Raw genomic sequence first — 23846 nt, 5'->3', positions numbered from 1 at the left:
AGTGTAATGCATCCGTTCTTTCAACTTCTGTTATAGGGAAGAACCCTACAACATCTTGATAGTGGAATCTCTGAGTTTAGCATTTCTGCATCAAGACAGAGATGTCTATATAGCATGATGGTAACCAAATCAGGTTTTAGGTAGGGTGATACAGCAACTGGCCCTAAAGGAGAAGAGCCCTCTTCACTATTTTGCTTGCACTGTCCCTGAATGCAGAGGACTGCAATTGAAGGAGCAATATTGTCTGAAGTGAACTTGAACATAATGGCTCATAATAAACAGCAGACTCCATGTATGAAATTTAGTGCAATATTAGCCCTCAAATAAGTGTTAACTTTAAAAATCAGACACAAAAAGAGTTTTGTCTTTTCAAAACACATCCTGGCCATCACTTGAGAGGCAATGCTAGAGCCACACATCCCACTGTGGCTCCATTCCTACCAGAAACATTTTAGTCTGCAGACTCCCAAACAGATTTCCCTTTAAGGCTCCAAAGGGTTTCTTGGCTGTTCAAGTAGTCCTGTTTCTGTATTATAGGCTCAAACTTCACTCCATGCATTAGAATATTAAATTGAAATTGCACAGCATGTTTGGAACTTTGAACCTCATTTGCATTTTGGAATGGCTGTAAAATAAATACAAAGCTTAAAATTATAATTGGAAATCTGTAAGTTCTTTAAACTGTTTTCATGCTTGAAGCTACTGAATAAAGTGTCTTTGGAAAAATAGCTCCTAATTTCCAGCATTTGTAAGTAACCTCAGTTTGGTTGTATAATTGGACACACCTCCCAACTTCGGTCAATGCAGAGTCATTGTTCTCTGAAAGATAAACACACATTGTAAACTTGGAATTAGTTTAAGGTAATTAATAACAACCAGGAAAAGAAAGGGAGTTATGTGCCATGAAATCTATGACTCTGAAAATTCACAGGTCAACAGATTGGATTTCCTTGTTCTTAAGACCAGCTGTGCACTAAGGAAAGTCATGACTACTTTATTACTGTAGTAGTTAGGCAAATAGGTATGTCTGAAAATCCATTATGTACAGAAAAATATGAAAATCTACAATAAAAATAATCATAAAGGACTATTATTATTATATGGAAAATTATTATTTAGAATATACACACATTTTTCTGATATTGTTAAAGTGTAATTTCCCCCCAGATGATTGAAACATTCCCTAAGCACCAATAGTTTAAAACAGAATACTTTTTGGTAGACGTCTTTTTGGCTCCGGATGCGCAGGTTCAGCGGCCACAGCTCACAGGCCCAGCCGCTCCGTGGCATGTGGGATCCTCCCGGACCGGGGCACGAACCCGCGTCCCCTGCATCGGCAGGCGGACTCTCAACCACTGCGTCACCAGGGAAACCCTGGTAAACATCTTTTAAAATTGATTTACATATTCCTTGTACATTGAATATAATTTAACTTTTTAATGAACCAGTTTGAATGTCAAAATTGAGGGGTTGAGAGTTAAGTGCTATCACCAGAAACAAGGAAACAATATCTCTACCTTTCCCTACCTCCACCCACACCCTGCTCCCCCCAGCCTCCAGCAAAATCCTGCTCTTCCTCCTCATTGCTATGCATCAAGTCTTGTAGGGCACAGATATGGAGGTTATCTTTGATTCCCTCCCCTGCCATTCGATCAACAAGCTATCTGAATGTCCCTCGAAATGCCCACTCTTTTCCTTCACCAATGACCCTACTATAGTTCAGGCCATTAATATCTCTTAGCTAGAGGGAAGGAAGAGTTTTCTAAATGGTCTTCTTGTCTTTATGTGGTCTGACCACCCTGAAGTCCATTCTCCATTTTCTAGCCAGAGTGATCCTTATAAAAAAGGACATCTGATCTAATCATTACTTTGTTTAGAACCCTTTAATGGCTTCCTATTACTCTCAGAATAAAACCCAACTCCTTAACGTGGCCTTCTTAGAGGCCCTTCATGGTTCAGTCCCTATTACCTCTGTTTTTTTTTTTTGTTGTTCTTCTTGATCTAGTCATGTCTGATAGATTGTTAAAATCTCCCACTCAGAGAGTGGGTTTGTCAGTTTCTCTTTGTCATTTTTCTTTCTGTAATTGAAAGCTATGTTATTAGGTACATTTGACTTTTGGTACTGACCCTCTTTATTTTTATTAATACATTTGGTTTAAAAGACTTTTTTTGGTCTGATATTAATAATGCTTCATTGACTTTCTTTTTGACAGCATTTTGATAATTTCTTTTTTTATCCCTTTATATCCAATATTTCTGTGGTTTAGTTTTGTTTTTTGCTAGCGTTACATACCTGAATATTATTTTAAACCAGTCTGATAATCTGTCTTTTAGTAACTAATTTAAATCTGTTTAGTTATTGTGCTTGCTGTTATTAGAATTTAATTCTACTATTCTATTTAATTTGTGTGTTTTGTTTGACATGTCTTTTTCTTCTTTTTTCTCCTTTCCTGCCTTCTATTGAAGGATCAGTTTTCCATATCAAATATCCTCATCCCTTGCTACTCTTTTCTCTCTGAATGTTTAGAAGCTCTAGATCAGTTTTTTATTAATATAAAATATCTTATAGACAAAGTATTCAGACAGTTATTATTTATATTCCTCTTCCAAACATGACAGACCGTAGCATCTTTTAACTACCCACTGTGACCATTTTTCCTTTTCTTTTAAACACTAAAGTAACTATTATTATTATTTTTATTGAAATATAGTTGATTTACAATATTGTGTTAGTTTCAGGTGTACAGCAAAGTGATTCAGTTATATATATGTATTTTTTCAGATTATTTTCCATTATAGGTTGTTGTAAGATATTGAACATAGTTCCCTGTGTTATATAGTAAATCCTTGTTGCTTATCTATTTTATGTATGGCAGCTTGTATCTGTTAATCCCATACTCCTTAAGTAGCTATTTTTAATTCTACCATCACATTTTGTTAATTTCTTCCCTCACTAGTATCTTTTGTATCTTATGCTTTCCCGCTGGGCTTAATTTTCTCATTGGGGGAAGTACATTCTTTAATAGTTCTTCTGGTGTAGGTCTGTGGGTGGAAAACTCCCTTGCCTTTTATGATTGAAAATGTCTTTGTTTTGCCCTCTCCCTGAAATGGCAGTTTATCTGGAAATCAAATTCTTGGTTGATAGTGTTCCATTCAATACTTGGAGAAAACTCAATTGTTTTCTTGTTTCTGTGGTTGCTTTTGAGAACTCTAGTTATAGTTCCTTTGTAAATAATCAGTGGTTTCCCTTTGGTGACTTGAGATTTTATCTTTATCCGTATTACTCTGTTGTTTCACTATAGTGAGAAAAGTGTTCCTTTACTCTTATTTACCTTGCTCAGTACATATGGTGTTCTGATGTTTTGATTAGAAAATCTTCAGTCATTTCTTTCTTCTTTTTTAAAGTATAGCTTATCCACTCTTCCCTTCAGTTTTTCCTTCTGGAACTCCTATGAGACATATGTTGAAGCCACTCAATATAACCCCATGAATCTGAATTATTTTTCACATTTTGAAATCTCTTTATTTTTCTATATTATGTTCTGGGTGAATTCTTCTGAGTGAATTCTTCTATACTATGTTCTGGGCGAATTACTTTTTCTCTTCAACTTTGGCCAGCTCCAGGGTTAACCCCATGTATTGACTTTTTAAAAAATTTCAATGACCAGATTTTTATTTTCAAGATTTCTATCAGTTTTTTTTTTGCCATATTTACCTTATTTACCTGTTCTTTATTCAGCTTATCTATTTCCTAATTTCTTTTCTTTTTAAAATGAGTGCTATGCCTTCATTGATCGCTTTGAGAATGCAAAAATATTAATTAAAAAAATCTTTGTTACACAGTACCATAGAGTTAATTTTATCTGGAGTAAGTTCATATTCTGAGTGTTCATTTTGTTGGCAATCTTTCTTAGTATTAGACATCTGAATGTCTTTGGAATTTGCTGGTCAGGATCATTTTGAGTGGAAAGGTTCTATTTGTTTTTTCCTGTCTTATTTTAATTTAGTGTGCTTTTTTTTCTTTCCCCCTCTCACCCTCTTTGTGCTCACCCCTCCAGGCTCAGTGATTTTTTATTTTATTTTATTATTATTATTTTTTTGCGGTACACGGGCCTCTCACTGTCGTGGCCTCTCCCATTGCGGAGCACAGGCTCCGGACGCGCAGTCTCAGCAGCCATGGCTCACGGGCCCAGCCGCTTTGCGGCATGTGGGATCTTCCTGGACTGGGGCACGAACCTGCGTCCCCTGCATCGGCAGGCGGACTCTCAACCACTGCGCCACCAGGAAAGCCCATGTTCAATCCTTTCAATTTTAGGTCTTCTCCCCACTTTTGTCCCTGGCCCAAGCCTGTTGGTGGCCTGAAAGAGTGGGCTCCTTCTGGTTCCCGATCCTTTACACTTGTGAAACTACTGGTGCTTCACATACTACAGGCAGCCACAGCACCTCCATGCAAAGACACGCTGTGTATTAGTCAAGACTCTACATTGCAAGCCACAGAAACTAATTCTGACTGCAAAAGAAATTTATAGGCTTGTGTAACTGAGAGGTTCAAAGGATGAACTAGCCTTAGATATGGCTGGGTTCAGAGCAGAAGCAGATTTACTATGAGCCCAGGGAAGCTGAAGCTTCTGGCTTCCTCATTGCTTGGCCCTGTCTTAGGCACTGGGAGAGAGTAATGTGTTTCCATAGTCATATGTTTTTCTGAAATTTAAAAATTTTACTTTCCCCCTTCAAGAGTATTGGGGGTTTAGGGCCAGGCAAGCGATTTATTGGAAGAGTAAAGCAGGGAAGTTTCTGGATAAGTGGCAAGAACAAACAGCTGTGGATGCCTGTGCATGTTCTGCTCCCTATGTTGGAACACCACCCTTCTTCCCTGCTGGTTAATTAAAGGCTCAGCTCAGGTGGCACTTGATCTAGGAACCTTCCTTGACACATGCCCAATCTCCCTCCCTTCACTCTGGTGCCCTTTCAGTGAACACATGAGCCCCTGGGGCTTTAGTCTAACAGCACTCTTCCCTGTCAGGTAATTGTCAGTGCTCATTTACCAGCCCACACAAGACTTTGAGTTCACTAAGATAGGGATTTTGACTTCTCCAAACTTCTAGCACCTAGTAGAGGCTGTATCACACAGTACCCTTCAACAAATGTGTCTTTTATAAGCAAATGAGCCTTAAATACTTTGGCTCAGAGAGACAGGTGAAGATTTTTGGCTCTCCTGACTTACCATGGAGCTAAAGTGAGAGTTTCATAACATTGAACTTAGGTTATCCCTGACCTGTAGGAAAAAAGCTTTATAGAAGAATGCAAGAGTGGAAAGAGCAGGGCCAAAGCTTGGTTATTTTTCTACACATTTAGTGGTCATGTCTTTGGGATATTTGGGAACCAGTTGAAACTAAGAAGGAACAAGTCATGTAAGTAAATCAAAAGCCTCTTTTTGCATACCAGCTGTATTTTTTTCTCTAGCATATGACTTCAGTTTCACTTAAAACAGAGCTAGATGGTGTGTGTGTGTGTGTGTGTGTGTGTGTGTGTGTGTGTGTGTAATAGGTGTTAAACTGTTTCGATAATAGAAAAGTTAACATATGATTGAACAAATACAAATAACTTTTGCATTGTAATACATAAGTGTATCCCAGTAATGGTCCTATAAATCTGAAATATGTCGGGGTAGATTTTGTTTTGTTAGGAATTGAACAATTCCTATTTCCTAAAATATTAATTAATTTACATGGATTTATAAAAGGGAAATTACCACTTTATCTGCCACTTTGGAATCTTGTCTATACCACTGATCAAAGCACAGCTACTCCTTGAAAATGAAATATTCTCTTTGTACTGTCTAGAATGAGATACGTCCCTATTACACGTATATATGAAAAAAAATGTATATTTCATGTACTTTCTGATTTCTGTTGATTGCCCTCAGACGTGTTCATCTTGATACAACTGAGTCCACCTATTTGAAATCTGACCTTAACTTTCTCAAGTATCATTTTATTTAAAAATTATTTAATTATAAAAGTAACACAAACAGAACACATGGGGAAAAACTATATATAATACCAACATCTTAACACAACAGCTATAATCTTTTTCAAATTTCAACTTGCTTTTAAAAACCAACAAAACAATACTAATTCTTTTTTTTTTTTGCGGTACGCGGGCCTCTTACTGTTGTGGCCTCTCCCGTTGCGGAGCACAGGCTCCTGACTCGCAGGCTCAGCGGCCATCGCTCACGGGCCCAGCCGCTCCACGACACGTGGGATCTTCCCGGACCAGGCCACAAACCCGTGTCCCCTGCATCGGCAGGCGGACTCTCAACCACTGCGCCACCAGGGAAGCCCCTAATACTAATTCTTTTAAAACTCATTTGAGAGGGCCCTAGTCTCTAGAAGAGAATACACACACACACACACACACACACACACACACTTTTTGATGCTTGTGTAGGATTATAATAACTGATAGCATCATCAAGGGCCTTAGAATTGCAGACTGCATTTGGACATCTGCAATAACCTCTAATTTAAATAATATTTTTACTCTCCTGAAGGAAAAATGAATTTTGTAAAACAGGCAAGGGCAAGAAAGGAAAGGACACAGATAAGTCTTCTCCACTGGTTATGAGGTTGAGCCTGCTTAAGTCATGCTTGTCAACTAGGTTAAGGCAGGTTTCATGATCGATATTTCTGTGGTTAACAATTTGGTGTCAACCTAGATAACATTTACCTTTCAAGGCTTATGTAACTTGCTATTTCATTCAGATGTCAATATTTATTTCCCCTGATCTTTCCATGGAAATTAATGACCTCAGTAGTTGGAAACCCAAGTGTTTCTCTTCCTTTGGCTTACAGAGAGGCTCAGCATTAGAAACTTATTCATAAAATTGGCACACTTTATAAAGACACATTGGGAAGGCAGGGAATTTCTTATACCTACTTTTCACAAGTGTCCAACAAAAATTTCATTTTGGACTGGGCTGCCAGCCTGACTGGGTGAGAGGTGGCACCTAACATTTTTATCTCTTTATTTGGTGAATCAATGACAATGACTTCTTTGGCATATGGTAGATAGTGAGATATGCAGAGCTTCTGGAAATACTGCAGACCGGAATTGTACTTCGAATTGTGCCAGTGAAGATGAGGATTTTTGCTTGATTTTTAACTAAGGCTGACCTTTTGTCCCTGCCGCTGAAGGGACTGCTCTCCAACTCCCAGTCATCACTAAGGATATGTAGAGACACTGACATCTTAGTATCAAACAAGTGAGAATATTTGTGTATTACATAGAAATTTTTTGGACTTAATCACAACATGGTTCTTAAGATTATGGATAACAGAATCAACTCAGGGTGCTTTTAAGCCTGAATTTAAACAGCATTGTTGTCTTTTTGGATTTTAGCACCTTCTCGTTCATACTTATCTCTTTTATGGGAGGAGTGGTGGCGAGGAGTGTGATGATGGGAGAACGTCTTCCAGAAACTGAACCACGAGGAAGCTGTTGTCCTGTAGGGTCATATGGGCTGCTGTCAGAGACACCTCAGCCAGGAAACCGAACCTGAAGGTCGCCATTTTATTCTTAACACAGAGCCTGGCACACGGTTGCTGCTCAGTAGAGATGACTCGAGCTTCGGGTGCCCAACGACGTGCACATAGGCTGTAAGGAAGAAGTTGGAAACTCAGTCGTTGAGCCCTAGGGACCAATGGTCCATAACTGAAGACACGATCTCCACAAAGCAATATTAAACGTTAACCTTGGCCGTCAGATCCCTTTAGTCCTAGCAACCCTTGGATTGCAGCGAAGCCTTCGGGACCTGAGCCTCCCCGCCCTCCCCGCCCTCAACCTCGCAAACGCCGGGTCAATCCCACGAACTGGCGATGCCGAAGCCTGGCACCGGTGAAGTTATCAGTGAAGCGCGAACGGTCGACCTTCTCCCATCACGTGCCCAGACGCCGACTGCAGGACGCTTCCGGGGGTCGCGCAGCCGACGGGCGGGAGGGCGGGCGCTGGAGCCCGCAGCAGCAGCGCGAGGCCGGAGCGCGGGCCGGGCCGGGTGGGGCGGGGAAGGGGCGGGGGCGGCGGCGGCGGCGAGGCCGGGAGCGTGCGCGCGCACCTCACACTCCGCCGCTCGGGGACGCCCACTCGCGAGTCGGGGCCGGAGGCAGGCCCGAGCCATCCGCCCCACCCCCGCACGCCGGCTCCCCTCAGGAGTGTGCCCAACGGGTGTCGGCAGTCGGCTGCTCTGCGCCCTCCCGGCCTAGGGAGCCACGGGACGAGGTCCGGGCCGCAGCCCCGCACCGCGTGGACGCGCTGCCTCTCCCGCAGCCGTCGCCGCCACCACCAGAGCGAGCGGCTGCGAGCGACCGGAGGTTGCGCCGCGGAGGCCCCCACGGCGGCCAGGCAGTCCCCCACGGCGGCCAGGGAGGAAGGAGACGCAACTGACCTCTGCCCGCCCAAGGCGCGACTGCTCTCGCGAGCCCAGGGCCGCCGCCGACCCCGGGCTGAGCGAGGAATGAGCAGGCGCCTGCCCCAGGTTCTCGGACAGGGGGGCCGCGGCTTTGCTTCTTCCCACGCCGCGGGGTCGCGGAGGCTCGGTCGCCGCGGCCGGGCACGGCGGGGTCAGAAGCGGCCTCACTCTGGGAGCCGGCGCCTGGGTTAACTTAACCCGCTGCCGAGAGGAGGAGGAGGAGCCGAGCGGGGGCGGCCGCAGCGCCTCCCCTCCCCCCGCTCACGCCGGGGCTTCTCAGTGGCCGCGGAGGAGGAAGTTCCGCTCCCTGACAGACCCGAGCGGTAGCGACAGCGGCCGCGGCGGCCGCGGCTGGGAGGGCGCAGGTATTTTGGACGCCGATGCCCTTCGCGCCAGCCGTCGAGGGAGCAGCGTCGGAGCCCGGGGACAGCGTCGGGAGGCGCGGGCGTCCGAGCCCTCCTTCCTGCTTTTCGCCCAGCGCGGCTGCTTCGGTTTCCCGGCGAGGCGGGTGACCCTCCTCCCGGTTGACTGACTTCCGAGGAGCCCCTTGTTTTTCCACCACTGAGGTTCAGAGATTCTGCAATCGAAGCATCCGAGGAGCTCAAGTGAACCTTCTACAGTTCCTTGGATCACGTCAGGCTCCCTTTTGGGGCGGGAAACCACGTTGGAGCATCTCCCAGAGGTTCAGGAATGGAAGAACCCACCTTGCATCCTCAGTGCGGTGTTACTTGTCTGATCTACCCTTAGGAATGGAGAGGAGACTTGTAATCACCCGGTGAGGTACTGAGAGCCAGATGGCAAAGAAAGTATCGCAGGACTTAAACTAATGCTCGTTTGGGGGCCACACTCATTTCTGCATGTAATTGGATGAGCGTGAAAGAGGTGCCCTGTTGAAACGCACAGCAGTCCTTTAAGAGGAGGAAAATTGAGTTTCCCCATTTTTGCCAGGATTCTGAAGACTGTTCAATGTATCGTACATTTGATGTAAGATGAGAACTTTATAAAATATTCTGCCCAAGAGCGTAAACGATGACTACCCCAGCGCTGCTACCCCTCTCTGGACGAAGGATACCACCTCTGAACCTGGGGCCGCCTTCCTTCCCGCATCACAGGGCTACCTTGAGACTTTCTGAGAAGTTTATCCTCCTCCTTATTCTAAGTGCCTTCATCACCCTGTGTTTTGGGGCATTCTTCTTCCTTCCAGACTCTTCAAAACACAAACGTTTTGATCTGGGTTTGGAAGATGTGTTAATTCCTCATGTAGATGCCGGCAAAGGGGCTAAAAACCCTGGAGTCTTCCTGATCCATGGACCAGATGAACATAGACACAGGTTTGTTTATTTCAGAAGTTCTGGTATTAACATTTGGCAGAGCAAGGTATGGTTTATTGCATCAAATCTGTCATTTTTTTGGCAGTAAAATGTAACTTTCCCTGAGTCGTGAGAGTTGTATTTTTACACAACTAGTTAAATAGAATCATAAACTGGAAGGACACCTAGAACCCCATCCAAAGTCCAGCTCCTTCCTTTTATGTAGGAGGAGTGTTTGTGCTCAGGGTTGTTGTGTCTGATGTGAACAATTGGGAATGGAGGTATGAAGACTTAACTTGAAGAAATAGTGACATATGCTGCGCCTTCATTTATTAAGAATGTGTTGCATTCAATTATTGTGCCACCCTGTGAAATAGATCCATGGAATCCTGACATCTTCTCTGGGTTTGTTCTCTCCCAAAGGGCTCTCATCTCTGGCTGGTAGTTAAAGCTTAGTAGTGAATCTTAGCTTTTTAGAAAGACAAACACAGGCACAATAGATGTGTTTTGGTGCTCTGTGTGGAATCAGTTAAGTTAAAGAGATCACTGAATCTTAAGTCACTCACTTTGTGACTCTTGTAGACAAGGTTTGGTTATGTTTTAAAATTTAATTTTGCTGTTTTTTTTTTTCCTAAATGTGAAAGATGGAGTGTATCGAATAACTCTTAGAATTTGCTTGATTAAAGGGTTCACATTCTTTAAAATCAGTAAATCCGAAGTGAGCTCTTGGGAGAATATGGGCAAATTAGTATAAAATGGGAGCTCTAGTTACAGTCTCTTTAAATCATTTATGTAATTTGTATCAAAAGAATCTGGGAAAGTAGTTTGCTTTCTTCAAACCTGCAGTATATATATATTTTTAACCTGCTAAACCTTTCTCCTTTTTTCTCTATTTCTTAAAATAATTTTTGAGCATGTAAAAAAATCATATGTTTTAATTCTGTTCTCAACTGATGCTGTAAGTTTTCATCATGCACGAGGTTTTTGAAAAAGCTTGTGTTCAAATGTTATCCTAAGTTAAATACTTTAGAAAAATGCACTGTTGTAATGAGAGCTGGTTTTTCCTTTTTCTCAGTCTAGTTAATTTGTTCTTTGCTTGCTGTTTCTTTGACTTTGGGCTGAACCTTATGGAGTAATTACTTCTAAAATTGTTTCATATCATTCGTCTGTAACCAAATTAATTTGAAATTTTTGCCATCATTTTCAACTTCTGTACTCTTTTCATTTGTTTTTTTTATTTTGCCCTTTGCTCTTTGTGACTTCAAGAAAAATCTGATATAATCTGTGAAATAATGTTGCTGAAAAATTAACACTGAAAGTACTGTTTTCCTTGAAAACCTTATTTCCCATGTTATTTATAATGATAAGTATTTTTTTTATAAAAAGATTTTAAGACTGACTTCAGAGCTCTTTGAAGTCATGAATTAACTTTATTTAACTCTTATAAGTTGTCTGTCATATACTTAACAATTTACTTTATATTTTGTGTGGTCTAAAGGTTAAAAAATATGGCACTAGTTTAAAAACATTCACATAGAAAAATTCTTTGTTAAGTGGAATTTAAATTTCAAATTTGAATGAAAATACAGATATGTCCATTTTTTTCACATTTAAAAAAATCTGCTTAAATCTCTTAAAACAAGAATTCTAAAATTTATATAGCCCTTGAATACATATGCTTCTGTTTCGCTGTACAAGACTGTTGGATACTGTTGGATCCTGGAGTTTGGAGTGAGAGATTGGTCATTGAGTTTTCTTAACAAGGGATGGTGAGTGAGCCAAATTCTGGGTTTTGGGTAGTAAGAGTCTGGATACATGTGAGAACTTATTAAAATCTATTTGGTTCCTGAGTTTTGGAAGGCAAGAATTCAGATAGAGTTCAGGTATTGAGGGATCCCTGTATTAACTTTGTGTATATTTTATGTGGTTATGTCAGTTTATTTTTTTCAAACATCTTCATTGGAGTATAATTGTTTTACAATGGTGTGTTAGTTTCTGCTGTATAAAAAAGTGAATCAGCTATACATATACGTAGAACCCCATATCTCCTCCCTCTTGCGTCTCCCTTCCTCCCTCCCTATCCCACCCCTCTAGGTGGACATGAAGCACCAAGCTGATCTCCCTGTGCTATGTGGCTGCTTCCCACTAGCTATCTGTTTTACATTTGGTAGTCCATGCCACTCTTTCACTTCGTCCCAGCTTACCTTTCTCCCTCCCATGTCCTCAAGTCCATTCTCTTATGTCTGTGTCTTTATTCCTGTACTGCTCCTAGGTTCTTCCGAACCATTTTTTTTTTTAGATGCTATATATATGTGTTAGCATACAGTATTTGTTTTTCTTTTTCTGATTCACTTCACTCTGTACGACAGTCTCTAGGTCCATCCATCTCACTACAAATAACTCAGCTTCGTTTCTTTTTATGGCTGAGTAATATTCCATTGTACGTATGTGCCACATCTTCTTTATCCATTCATCTGTCGATGGACACTTAGGTTGCTTCCATGTCCTGGCTATTGTAAATAGAGCTGCAATGAACACTGTGGTACATGACTCTTTGAATTATGGTTTTCTCAGGGTATATGCCCAGTATTGGGATTGCTGGGTCGTATGGTAGTTCTATTTTTAGTTTTTTAAGGAACCTCCATACTGTTTTCCATGGTGGCTGTATCAATTTACATTCCCACCAACAGTGCAAGAGGGTTCTCTTTTCTCCACATCATCTCCAGCATTTACTGTTTGTAGATTTTTTGATGATGGCCATTCTGACCGGTGTGAGGTGATACCTTACTGTAGTTTTGATTTGCATTTCTCTAATGATTAGTGATGTTAAACATCCTTTCATGTGTTTGTTGGCAATCTGTATATCTTCTTTGGAGAAATGTCTGTTTAGGTCTTCTGCCACTTTTGGATTGGGTTGTTTGTTTTTTTGATATTGAGCTGCATGAACTGCTTGTATATTTTGGAGATGAATCCTTTGTCAGTTGCTTCGTTTGCAAATATTTCCTCCCATTCTGAGGGTTGTCTTTTGGTCTTGTTTATGGTTTCCTTGGCTGTGCAAAAGCTTTGAAGTTTCATTAGGTCCCATTTGTTTATTTTTATTTCCGTTTCTCCAGGAGGTGGGTCAAAAAGGATCTTGCTGTGATTTATGTCAAAGAGTGTTCTTTCTATGTTTTCCTCTAAGAGTTTTATAGTGTATGGCCTTACATTTAGGTCATTAATCCATTATGAGTTTATTTTTATGTATGGTGTTCGGGAGTTTTCTAACTTCATTCGTTTACATGTAGCTGTCCAGTTTTCCCAGCACCACTTATCGAAGAGGCCGTCTTTTCTCCATTGTATATTCTTGCCTCCTTTATCAAAGATAAGGTGACCACAGGTGCGTGGGTTTATCTCTGGGCTTTCTATCCTGTTCCATTGATCTATATTTCTGTTTTTGTGCCAGGACCATACTGTCTTGATTACTGTAGCTTTGTAGTACAGTTTGAAGTTGGGGAGCCTGATTCCACCAGCTCTGTTTTACTTTCTCAAGATTGCTTTGGCTATTCGGGGTCTTTTGTGTTTCTATACAAATTGTGAAATTTTTTTGTTCTACTTCTGTGAAAAATGCCATTGGTAGTTTGATAGGGATTGCATTGAATGTGTAGATTGCTTTGGGTAGTAGAGTCATTTTCACAATGTTGAGTCTTCCAATACAAGAACATGGTATATCTCTCCATCTGTTTGTATCATCTTTAATTTCTTTCATCAGTGTCTTATAGTTTTCTGCATACAGGTCTTTTGTCTCCTTAGGTAGGTTTATTCCTAGGTATTTTATTCTTTTTGTTGCAATGGTAAATGGGAGTATTTCCTTAATTTCTCTTTCAAATTTTTCATCATTAGTGTATAGGAATGCAAGAAATTTCTGTGCATTAATTTTATATCCTGCTACATTACCAAATTTATTGATTAGCTCTAGTAGTTTTCTGGTAGCATCTTTAGGATTCTCTATGTATAGTATCATGTCATCTGCAAACTGTGACAGTTTTACTTCTTTTCCAAATTGGATTCCTTTTATATGTTTTTCTTCTCTGATTGCTTTGGCTAAAACTTCCAAGACTGTGTTGAATAATAGTGGTGAGCATGGGCAACCTTGTCTTGTTCCTGATCTTATTGGAAATGGTTTCAGTTTTTCACCATTGAGAATGATGTTGGCTGTGGGTTTGTCGTATATGGCCTTTATTATGTTGAGGTAAGTTCTCTCTATGCCTACTTTCTGGAGGGTTTTTATCATAAGTGGGTGTTGAATTTTGTCAGAAGCTTTTTCTGCATTTATTGAGATGGTCATATGGTTTTTCTTCTTCAGTTTGTTAATATGGTTTATCACATTGATTGATTTGCATGTATTGAAGAATCCTTGCATTCCTGGATCATGATCATGGTGTATGATCCTTTTAATGTGCTGTTGGATTCTGTTTGCTAGTATTTTGTTGAGGATTTTTGCATCTATGTTCATCAGTGATGTTGGCCTGTAGTTTTTTCTTTTTTTGTGACATCTTTGTCTGGTTTTGATATCAGGGTGATGGTGGCCTCGTAGACTGAGTTTGGGAGTGTTCCTCCCTCTGCTGTATTTTGGAAGAGTTTGAGAAGGATGGGTGTTAGCTCTTCTCTAAATGTTTGATAAAGTTTGCCTGTGAATCCATCTGGTCCTGGGCTTTTGTTCGTTGGAAGATTTTTAATCACAGTTTCAATTGCAGTGCTTGTGATTGGTCTGTTTATATTTTCTGTTTCTTCCTGGTTCAGTCTCAGAAGGTTGTGCTTTTCTAAGAATTTGTCCATTTCTTCCAGGTTGTCCATTTTATTCACATATAGTTGCTTGCAGTAATCTCTCATGATCCTTTATATTTCTGTGGTGTCAGTTGTTACTTCTCCTTTTTCATTTCTAATTCTATTGATTTGAGTCTTCTCATTTTTTTTCTTGATGATTCTGGCTAATGGTTTATCAATTTTGTTTATCTTCTCAAAGAACCAGCTTTTAGTTTTATTCATCTTTGCTGTCGTTTCCTTCATTTCTTTTTCATTTATTTCTGATCTGATCTTTATGATTTCTTTCCTTCTGCTAACTTTGAGGTTTTTTTGTTCTTCTTTCTCTAATTGCTTTAGGTGTAAGGTTAGGTTATTTGAGATGTTTCTTGTTTCTTGAGGTAGGATTGTATTGCTATAAACTTCCTTCTTAGAACTGCTTTTGCTGCATCTCATAGGTTTTGGGTCGTCATGTTTTCATTGTCATTTGTTTCTAGGTATTTTTTTATTTCGTCTTAGATTTCTTTGGTGATCTCTTGGTTATTTAGTAGTGTATTGTTTAACCTCCCTGTGTTTGTATTTTTTACAGATTTTTTCTTGTAATTGATATCTAGTGTCATAGGACTGTGGTCGGAAAAGATACTTGATACAATTTCAATTTTCTTAAATTTACCAAGGCTTGATTTGTGTCCCAAGGTATGATCTATCCTGGGGAATGTTCCATGAGCACTTGAGAAAAATGTGTGTTCTGTTGTTTTTGGCTGGAATGTCCTATAAATATCAATTAAGTCCATTTTGTTTAATGTATCATTTAAAGCTTGTGTTTCTTATTTATTTTCATTTTGGATGATCTGCCCATTGGTGAAAGTGGGGTGTTAAAGTCCCCTACTATGATTGTGTTACTGTCGATTTCCCCTTTTATGGCTGTTAGCATTTGCCTTATGTATTGAGGTGCTCCTATGTTGGGTGCATAAATATTTACAATTGTTGTATCTTCTTCTTGGATTGATCCCTTGATCATTATGTAGTGTCTTTTTTTGTCTCTTGTAATTGTTTTTATTTTAAAGTCTATTTTGTCAGATATGAGAATTGCTACGCCAGCTTTCTTTTGGTTTCCATTTGCATGGAATATCTTTTTCCATCCCCTCACTTTCAGTCTGCATGTGTCCCTAGGTCTGAAGTGGCTCTCTCGTAGACAGCATATATATGGGTCTTGTTTTGTATGCATTCAGCCAGTCTGTGTATTTTGGTGGGAGCATTTAATCCATTTATATTTAAGGTAGTTATCAATATGTATGTTCCTATTACCATTTTCTTAATTGGTTTGGGTTTGTTATTGCAGGTCTTTTCCTCCTCTTGTGTTTCCTGCCTAGAGAAGTTCCTTTAGCATTTGTTGTAAAGCTGGTTTGGTGGTGCTGAATTCTCTTAGCTTTCGCTTGTCTGTAAAGGTTTTAGTTTCTCCATCAAATCTGAATGAGATCCTTGCTGGGTAGAGTAATCTTGGTTGTAGGTTTTTTCCCTTTCATCCCTTTAAATATATCCTGCCACTCCCTTCTGGCTTGCGGAGTTTCTCCTGAAAGATCAGCTGTTAACCTTATGGGGATTCCCTTGTATGTTATTTGTTGCTTTTCCCTTGCTGCTTTTAATATGTTTTCTTTGAATTTAGTTTTTGATAGTTTGATTAATATGTGTCTTGACGTGTTCCTCCTTGGATTTATCCTGTATGGGACTCTCTGCGCTTCCTGGACTTGATTGACTATTTCCCTTCCCATTTTAGGGATGTTTTCAACTACAAACTCTTCAAATATTTTCTCAGTTCTTTTCTTTTTCTCTTCTTTTTCTGAGACCCTATAATTCATATGTTGGTGCGTGTAATGTTGTCCCAGAGGTCTCTGAGACTGTTCTTAGTTCTTTTCATTCTGCTCTGTGGTAGTTATTTCCACTATTTTACCTTCCAGATCACTTATCCTTTCTTCTGCCTCAGTTATTCTCGATTGATTTCTATTTTTTATTTATTTATTTATTTTTTTGCTGTACGCGGGCCTCTCACTGTTGCGGCCCCTCCCGTTGCGGAGCACAGGCCCTGGACGCGCATGGTCAGCGGCCATGGCTCGTGGGCCCAGCCGCTCCACGGCATGTGGGATCTTCCCGGACTGGGGCATGAACCCGTGTCCCCTGCATTGGCAGGCGGACTCTCAACCTGTGCGCCACCAGGGAAGCCCTCGATTGATTTCTTCTAGAGAATTTTTAGTTTCATTTATTGTGCTGTTCATCATTGTTTGTGTGCTCTTTAATTCTTCTAGGTCCTTGTTAAACGTTTCTTGTATTTTCTCTGTTCTATTTCCAAGATTTTGGATCATCTTTACTATCATTACTCTGAATTCTTTTTCAGGTAGACTGCCTGTTTCTTCTTCATTTATTTGGTCTGTTGGGTTTTTACCTTGCTCTTTTCATCCGCTGCATATTTCTGTGTCTTTTCATTTTGCTTAACTTACTGTGTTTGGGGTGTCCTTTTTTCAGGCAGCAGGTTCGTAGTTCCCATTGTTTTTGCTGTCTGCCCCCAGTGGGTAAGGTTGGTTCAGTGGGTTGTGTAGGCTTCCTGGTGGAGGGGACTGGTGCCTGTGTTCTGGTGGATGAGGCTGGATCTTGTCTTTGTGGTGGGCAGGACCACGTCCAGTGGTGTGTTTTGGGGTGTCTGTGAACTTATTACGATTTTAGGCAGCGTCTGTGCTAATGGGTGGGATTGTGTTCCTGTCTTGCTAATTGTTTGGCATGGGGGTCCAGCATTGTAGCTTGCTGGTCGTTGAGTAGAGCTGCGTCAGCATTGAGATAGAGATCTCTGGTAGAGCTTTCGCCATTTGATACTCTGTGGGGCTGGGAGGTCTCTGGTGGACCGGTGTCCTGAACTTGGGTCTCCCACCTCAGAGGCTCAGGCCTGACACCTGGCCAGAGCACCAAGACCCTGTCAGCCACACAGCTCAGAAGAAAGGGGAGGGAAAAAATTAAATTTAAAAAAATTAATAAAATAAAGTTATTAAAATAAAAAATATTGTTTAAAATAAAACAGTAATTAAAAAAAAGAAGAGAGCAACCAAAGCAAAAAATAAAACCACCAATGTTAGCAAGCACTAAAAACTGTACTAAAAAAAAGAAAAAAAAATAAAGGAGAGAATCCTAGAACACATGGTAAAAGCAAAGCTATACAGACAAAATCACACGAAGAAGCATACACATACACATTCACAAAAAGAGATAAAGGATAAAAATATATATAAAAAAGAAAAAGAGAGCAACCAAATCAATAAACAAATCTACCAATGATAATAAGCTCTAAGTACTAAACTAAGATAAACGTAAAGCCAGAAACAAATTAGTTGCCAAAAGCAAACCTGAAGTCTACAGTTGCTCCCAAAGTCCACCTTCTCAATTTGGGTTGATTCGTTGTCTATTCAGGTATTCCACAGATGCAGGGTACATCAAGTTGATTGTGGAGATTTAATCCGCTGCTCCTGAGGCTGCTGGGAGAAATTTCCATTTCTCTTCTTTGTTTGCACGGCTCCTGGGGTTCAGCTTTGGATTTGGCCCCACCTCTGCATGTAGTTCGCCTGAGGGCGTCTGTTCCCACCCAGACAGGATGGGGTTAAAGTAGCAGCTGATTAGGGGGCTCTGGCCCAGTCAGGCGGGGGGTGGGTGGGGTGGGGGGGTGGGAGGGGTACAGGCTGGGGTGAGCCGGCGGCGCCAGAGGCTGGCGTGACCTGGCGTGTTCTCCCGGGGAAGTTGTCCCTGCATCACGGGACCCTGGCAGTGGCGGGCTGCACAGGCTCCCCGGAGGGTATGTGTGGATAGTGACCTGTGCCTGTACACAGGCTTCTTGGTGGCTGCAACAGCAGCATTAGTGTTTCATGCCTGTCTCTGGAGTCCGCGCTGATCGTTGTGGCTCGCGCCTGTCTCTGGAACTCGTTTAGGCGGTGCTCTGAATCCCCTCTCCTCGCGCATCCCAAAACGATGGTTTCTTGCTTCTTAGGCAGGTCCAGGCTTTTTCCCGGACTCCGTCCAGGCTAGCTGTGGTGCACTAGCCCCCTTCAGGCTGTGTTCACGCCGCCAACCCCAGTCCTCTCCCTGGGATCTGACCTCCGAATCCCGAGCCTCAGCCCCCAGCCCTCACCCGCCCCAGCGGGTGAGCAGACAAGCCTCTCAGGCTGGTGAGCCCTGGTTGGCACTGATCCTGTGTGCGGGAATCTCTCCGCTTTGCTCTCTGCACCCCTGTTGCTGCACTCTTCTCCGTGGTTCTGAAGGCCCCCTGCCCCGCCCCCCCCTCCCCCCCCTCCCCCCCCCCCCGCCCACCTCCCGTCTTTGCTAGTGAAGGGGCTTCCTAGTGTGTGGAAACTTTTTCTCCTTCACAGCTGCCTCCCAGAGGTGCAGGTCCCTATTCTTTTGCCTCTGTTTTTCCTTTTTTCTTTTGCCCTATCCAGGTACGTGGGGAGTTTCTTGCCTTTTGGGAGTTCTGAGGTCTTTTTCCAGCGCTCAGTAGGTGTTCTATAGTTGTTCCACATGTAGATGTATTTTTGATATATTTGTGGGGAGGAAGGTGATCTTCAAGTCTTACTTCTCCACCATCTTGAAGGTCCCCCCCTCAGTTTATTTTTATATCGATTGTCACCATATCTGAAAACACAGTCTGTAGTTATAAGAACTCTTCTAATTTGATCAATGAAATACATTTCAAATTAGAGATCATTCCAATAATAAGACTACAATGTAAAAACATTAATATATAAACATTAACATATTTAAAAATAATTTGGAAAGATAGCATTTTATCAGATATAGTTGGTATTAAGATCATGCTTATTTTGGATGTGGGTCAAAGAACCATCTTTCTTAATTTGGAAAATAAAACTTGATGATTTAATTTTATATGTGTGGAGAGGAGTGCAGGTTAGAGGGATGAGGAACCTTACTTTAACGGAGAAGTAATGAAAAATAAATCATGGCCATTATTTCTTACTTACAGTATTTAACAGATACTTGTTGAATTGGCTTTTCTTAATTAGTGTAGTTAGGTGCTTAAGCTCTGGAGTCAGACTGCGTGGATTCGTACCCTAGTTTGTCACTGATTAGATGTGTGATTTTGAGCAAATTTTTAAACTCTATGCATAAGTTGCTTCCTTTGGATGATAGTGGCATCACTTTATAGATTGTTACATTGAATGAGATAGTACACGTGAAGTGCTCAACATAGCTCTTAGCATTTAGTAAATGCTCAATAAATGTTATTATTATCATTAATTGTAGTTTTAATTGAATATTTTAATTCTGAGTCTACTTACCTTAAAATATTGTACATGTTCCTGAAAAGTTGGGTAGAGATTAATTAATATTTTAAAGGACACCAGACCCTTATTGTCTAAAGGAATATTTTATAACCAAACTATTTAGCAACAAATGTGTATTGCATGTCTGCTGTGTATCAGGCCCGACTTTTATGGAGCTTCGCATCTTGGGGGAGGGGTGAGAGGGGATGATAGGCATTAAATAAACAAATTTATTTTTTAGGTGTGATGAGTGTTATGAAGGTGTACCCAGTGTTATCAGAGTACATAATGATGTGTTTTAGCCTGTGGAGTGGGGGTCGCGGGGACAGGCAGTGGGAGTAGGGAAGGCTTCTTGAGGAAACAACTGCTGAGAAGCTTACAAGTAGGAGATTGCTAGGTCAGGTAGAGTTGTGGGAAAAAAAGTGGTCAAAGCAGAGGACACAACATGTGTGAGAGCCCTAAGTAGTACTGTTGAACCCAGGTTATGTGCCTGATGCGCAGTGAGGCCAAACAAACCAAAACGTCAGAGTTTGGAGTGGAGAAAGGTTTATTGCAGGGGCCAATCAAGGAGAATCGTGACTCATGCTCAAAAGACCCGAGCTCCCTAAAGATTTTGGGGGAAGAGTTTTTATAGGCAAAATTTCAGGGGAGAGCTGCAGGGTGTGTGACCTACTTCTGACTGGTTGGTGGTGAGGTAACAGCGTGGTATTCTAGGAATTTCAATCATCAGCCTTCTGGTTCCAACTAGTCAGAGGTCCACATGCTTGTGCTCAGCCTGAAAATACCACCCTCCACCTGGATGCGGGCCCTAGTTTCTGTAGAAGAACTCAGAGATATGTATGAGATTGTTATGCACAGCCCTGAGGAAGAACTAGGCCCCTGCCCCATCACTGCACTATCGTTTCTTTCTGCTGTTCCCTCATTCCCCTAATTAGTAACTGAATCTGCCCTGTGGAACTTAGGAAAGGTCTTGGAGGTGGAAAGCCTTTTTCCTACAAACAAGAAACCAGAAGCAGAAAGGGTTTTGTGCCCTGGAGGCCCCCACGGGGTCCTGCTCGGTTTCAGTATCATTGAGGATCTGAGAAATATTCAGATTCAGTATGGCTGGTATAGAGATTAGTGGGGTGCGGTTAGGTGAAGAGACTAGATGACAGGTCAGATTTGGCCTCCTTATTGATTGGAAAGTTTGGATGAGTTGCCAGCATTGACATATCAGGAAAATTTCACACAAAAGTCTGGATTTCTGGCTTCTCTTGAAAAATGAGAGGATATAACAACATCCAAGTCTGTATTTTCAGGTGGCAACGCTCAGCTGGATCCAGGCAGCTGCTACTCCCTCTAGTGGGGCATGGACTCTTCATTTTATGCCACTCAATTAAGTTGCCTGATAAGTAAATTTAATGAATCAATGTTTAACCTGGTTGTTGTTGAGTTTGGAATCCCTAGGCAGGATCCTGGAGAGTTTTTAGTCAAGTATTTTGATCTTTATGTTAAGTACTATGGGAAGTCATTGAAGAGTTTTCATTAAAGCAAGGGAATGTCATAATCATTTAATATTTTTTAAAAATTTAAATAATTACTTTGGTTGCAGTGTAAACAGTGGATTGGAGAGGAACAGGAGGAAATGTAGTGAAATCAGTTAGGAGAGCCTAGGTCACAGAGGATACTGGCTTAGACCAGAGTGATGAAAGTGGAGAAGGAGAGAAATTAGTGGAGAAAAGTAGTTGTTTCAAGAGATGTTAAACTATTAAGTTTCACAGAAGTTGGTGGTTGATTGAGTATGGGGGCTGAGGTAGGAGGAGGAGGTAGTCCAGGATAACTCCCAGTTTCTGGCTGACATGATTATGGATTACTAAGAAATATACACTGTATTTTTAAAAAATATATTTATTTTATTTATTTATTTACCTTATTTTTTTTTGGCTGCGTTGGGTCTTAGTTGCAGCACACGGGATCTTTTTGTTGAGGCACGTGGGATCTTTTCGTTATGGCTCGCGGTCTGCTCGGGTTTCTCTCTAGTTGTGACATGTGGGTTTTCTCTCTCTAGTTGCGACGCGCAGGCTCCAGAGTGTGGGCTCTGTAGTTTGCGGCATGTGGGCTGTCTCGTTGAGGCGCGCGAGCCAACAGTTGTAGCACACAGGCTTAGTTGCCCCATGGCATGTGGGATCTTAGTTCCCCAACCAGGGCTCGAATCCATGTCCCCTGCATTGGCAGGCGGATTCTTTACCACTGGACCATCAGGAAAGTCCCAGAAATATCCGCTATATTTAACTAATACTTTAATTTATGTAATTGTTACTACATGAATTTAAGATAAAGTATTTTCATGAGAAAACCTGTATGTTTCCTTCTGTTAAGTGGTTCATAAATAATCCAGAGTTTTCAAACAATATATATCTTCCAGATGATGACATAAAATGTATAGTTTGATGTTCATGACAGTCATGTTTATTAGCCTCTGTGATTTTGAAGTAACCAAAACAGGTATTGGTTATAGTATACATGAATATTGTTATAAATATACAATGATACACATAAAGTATCATGTTCATAATTTGTGTACATAATAGACTTATCTAATAAGAATTTTATTTTTTTCTTCCTGAAACAAGCCTGATAGTAACCCTTTATCCACAATAGTTTTATACATATATATATAAAATACATGCGTACAATATATTGTCAGCGTGTTATTTACATTTTCCTATTTCTGTGCCTACATTTAGTTTTCATTTATTACATTCATTTTATTTAAACCTTTCTAATTTGTAAAATGTAACTATTATACAAAAATACATAAAAGAATAATCCACACTATAATAGATAGTATTTATATATAAATACTCATGCAACCACCTCCCAGATTGAGAAAACAAACATGTCAGCACCCCAAAAGCCTCCAGATCATCACTTCCCAAACCAGCCCTCCTCAGTATTTCCTGGCTCCATTCGTGTGTTTGACTTTTATGGTAATTACAACCGTGTGTTTCCCTACGGTTTTACCACTAGGTAAACATCACTAAACAATATAGTTAAGATTTTCCTGTTTTAACTTTTACATAAGTATATAAATGATGTATGTACTGTGTCTTGCCTTTTTTTGTGTGAAGGGGCTCAATATTATCTTGCTAAGATTCCATCATGTTGAAGTTTGTGGTGGTAGTTTATTTTCATCACTATGTAGCATTCTATTATATGAAAATATTACAGTTTACTTAATTCAGTCTCTTATTAATGGCCATTTGTGTTATTTTAAGTTGAGGATAATATAAACAATGTTTGTTTTATAATAAGAATTTCATTAATTTTCACTTTGAAATTGACATTTGTTTTATATATTGGCATTATGTAAATGGGCTTTGTGGTTTTGTTTTGTTTTTAAAATATTTAGTTGAACTGCCAGTAAGTTTCATCCTCCAGTCAGGATTTTGCAAGTATGAATTGAATACTTCCGGGTTGGGTGTATGTTAACTTCTGATAGTTTCCTCAGACATAAAGAGCATAGGCTTTGGAGTTAGAAGGACTTAAAGTTGCATCTTGGTTCTACTAACTAGCTGTGTGACATTTTACTAGACATAATCACTCTAAACCTGTGCTGGATATATGGTAGTCACTAATGTCATATGGCTTTTGAACTTGACACCAGATTGTAGCATGCTTTGGTGAGAGTTTCTCAAGTTTTTCATGTCATGATTTGTATTTTTTGCTTGATTCATTTTTGCTTTCTGGTGCAAGAGTAGAGATTTTATATCTCACTATTGTGATTTTAGCTTTCTTATCATCTTTCCTCATTTCATCTCTCTTCCATGCCTCCCCCACCCCCACCCCCACCCTCATCCTGTTCTTTACTTAGGGCTTACTGCTCCTGTTTTAGGGAGGTCACACATTTTATCCTCTAAGTCTGTGGGGCTTTCCTTTGTTCTACTTGCATATTGATCTACTTGCATATTGAGTGAATACCCTTTTCAACTCCAT

General features: G+C 40.8%; 1 protein-coding gene and 1 long non-coding RNA gene across 7 annotated transcripts in view; one reads left to right on the top strand and one right to left on the bottom strand.

The window, feature by feature from the left end:
- Positions 1–295: 295 nt before the first annotated feature.
- LOC132514468 (uncharacterized) lies at positions 296–7979 on the bottom strand. Of its 3 annotated transcripts, none has more exons than XR_009538795.1 (4): positions 7844–7979; positions 7419–7656; positions 3333–3449; positions 296–819 (listed from the first exon to the last, which is right to left on the bottom strand). It is a non-coding gene; the product is annotated as an uncharacterized LOC132514468 (long non-coding RNA). The 3 variants fall into 3 exon arrangements; XR_009538796.1 differs by having other exon boundaries at positions 7873–7979; XR_009538794.1 differs by lacking the exon at positions 7844–7979 and having other exon boundaries at positions 7419–7747.
- A 1503-nt stretch (positions 7980–9482) lies between these two features.
- MAN1A2 (mannosidase alpha class 1A member 2) overlaps positions 9483–23846 on the top strand; it is a 165824-nt gene continuing 151460 nt past the window's right edge. For all 4 annotated transcript variants that reach the window (XM_060139225.1, XM_060139226.1, XM_060139224.1 and 1 more), the window contains exon 1: positions 9483–9798. In XM_060139225.1, coding sequence (XP_059995208.1) covers positions 9497–9798 — 302 coding nt within the window. In that variant the 5' untranslated portion in view covers positions 9483–9496. The remainder of the gene's footprint in view (positions 9799–23846) is intronic.

The sequence above is a fragment of the Lagenorhynchus albirostris genome, chromosome 2 (assembly GCF_949774975.1).
Source record: "Lagenorhynchus albirostris chromosome 2, mLagAlb1.1, whole genome shotgun sequence".
Taxonomy (NCBI): domain Eukaryota; kingdom Metazoa; phylum Chordata; class Mammalia; order Artiodactyla; family Delphinidae; genus Lagenorhynchus; species Lagenorhynchus albirostris.
The sequence above is the reverse complement of the archived record's forward strand: the minus strand, read 5'-3'. Positions and strand labels throughout refer to the sequence as shown.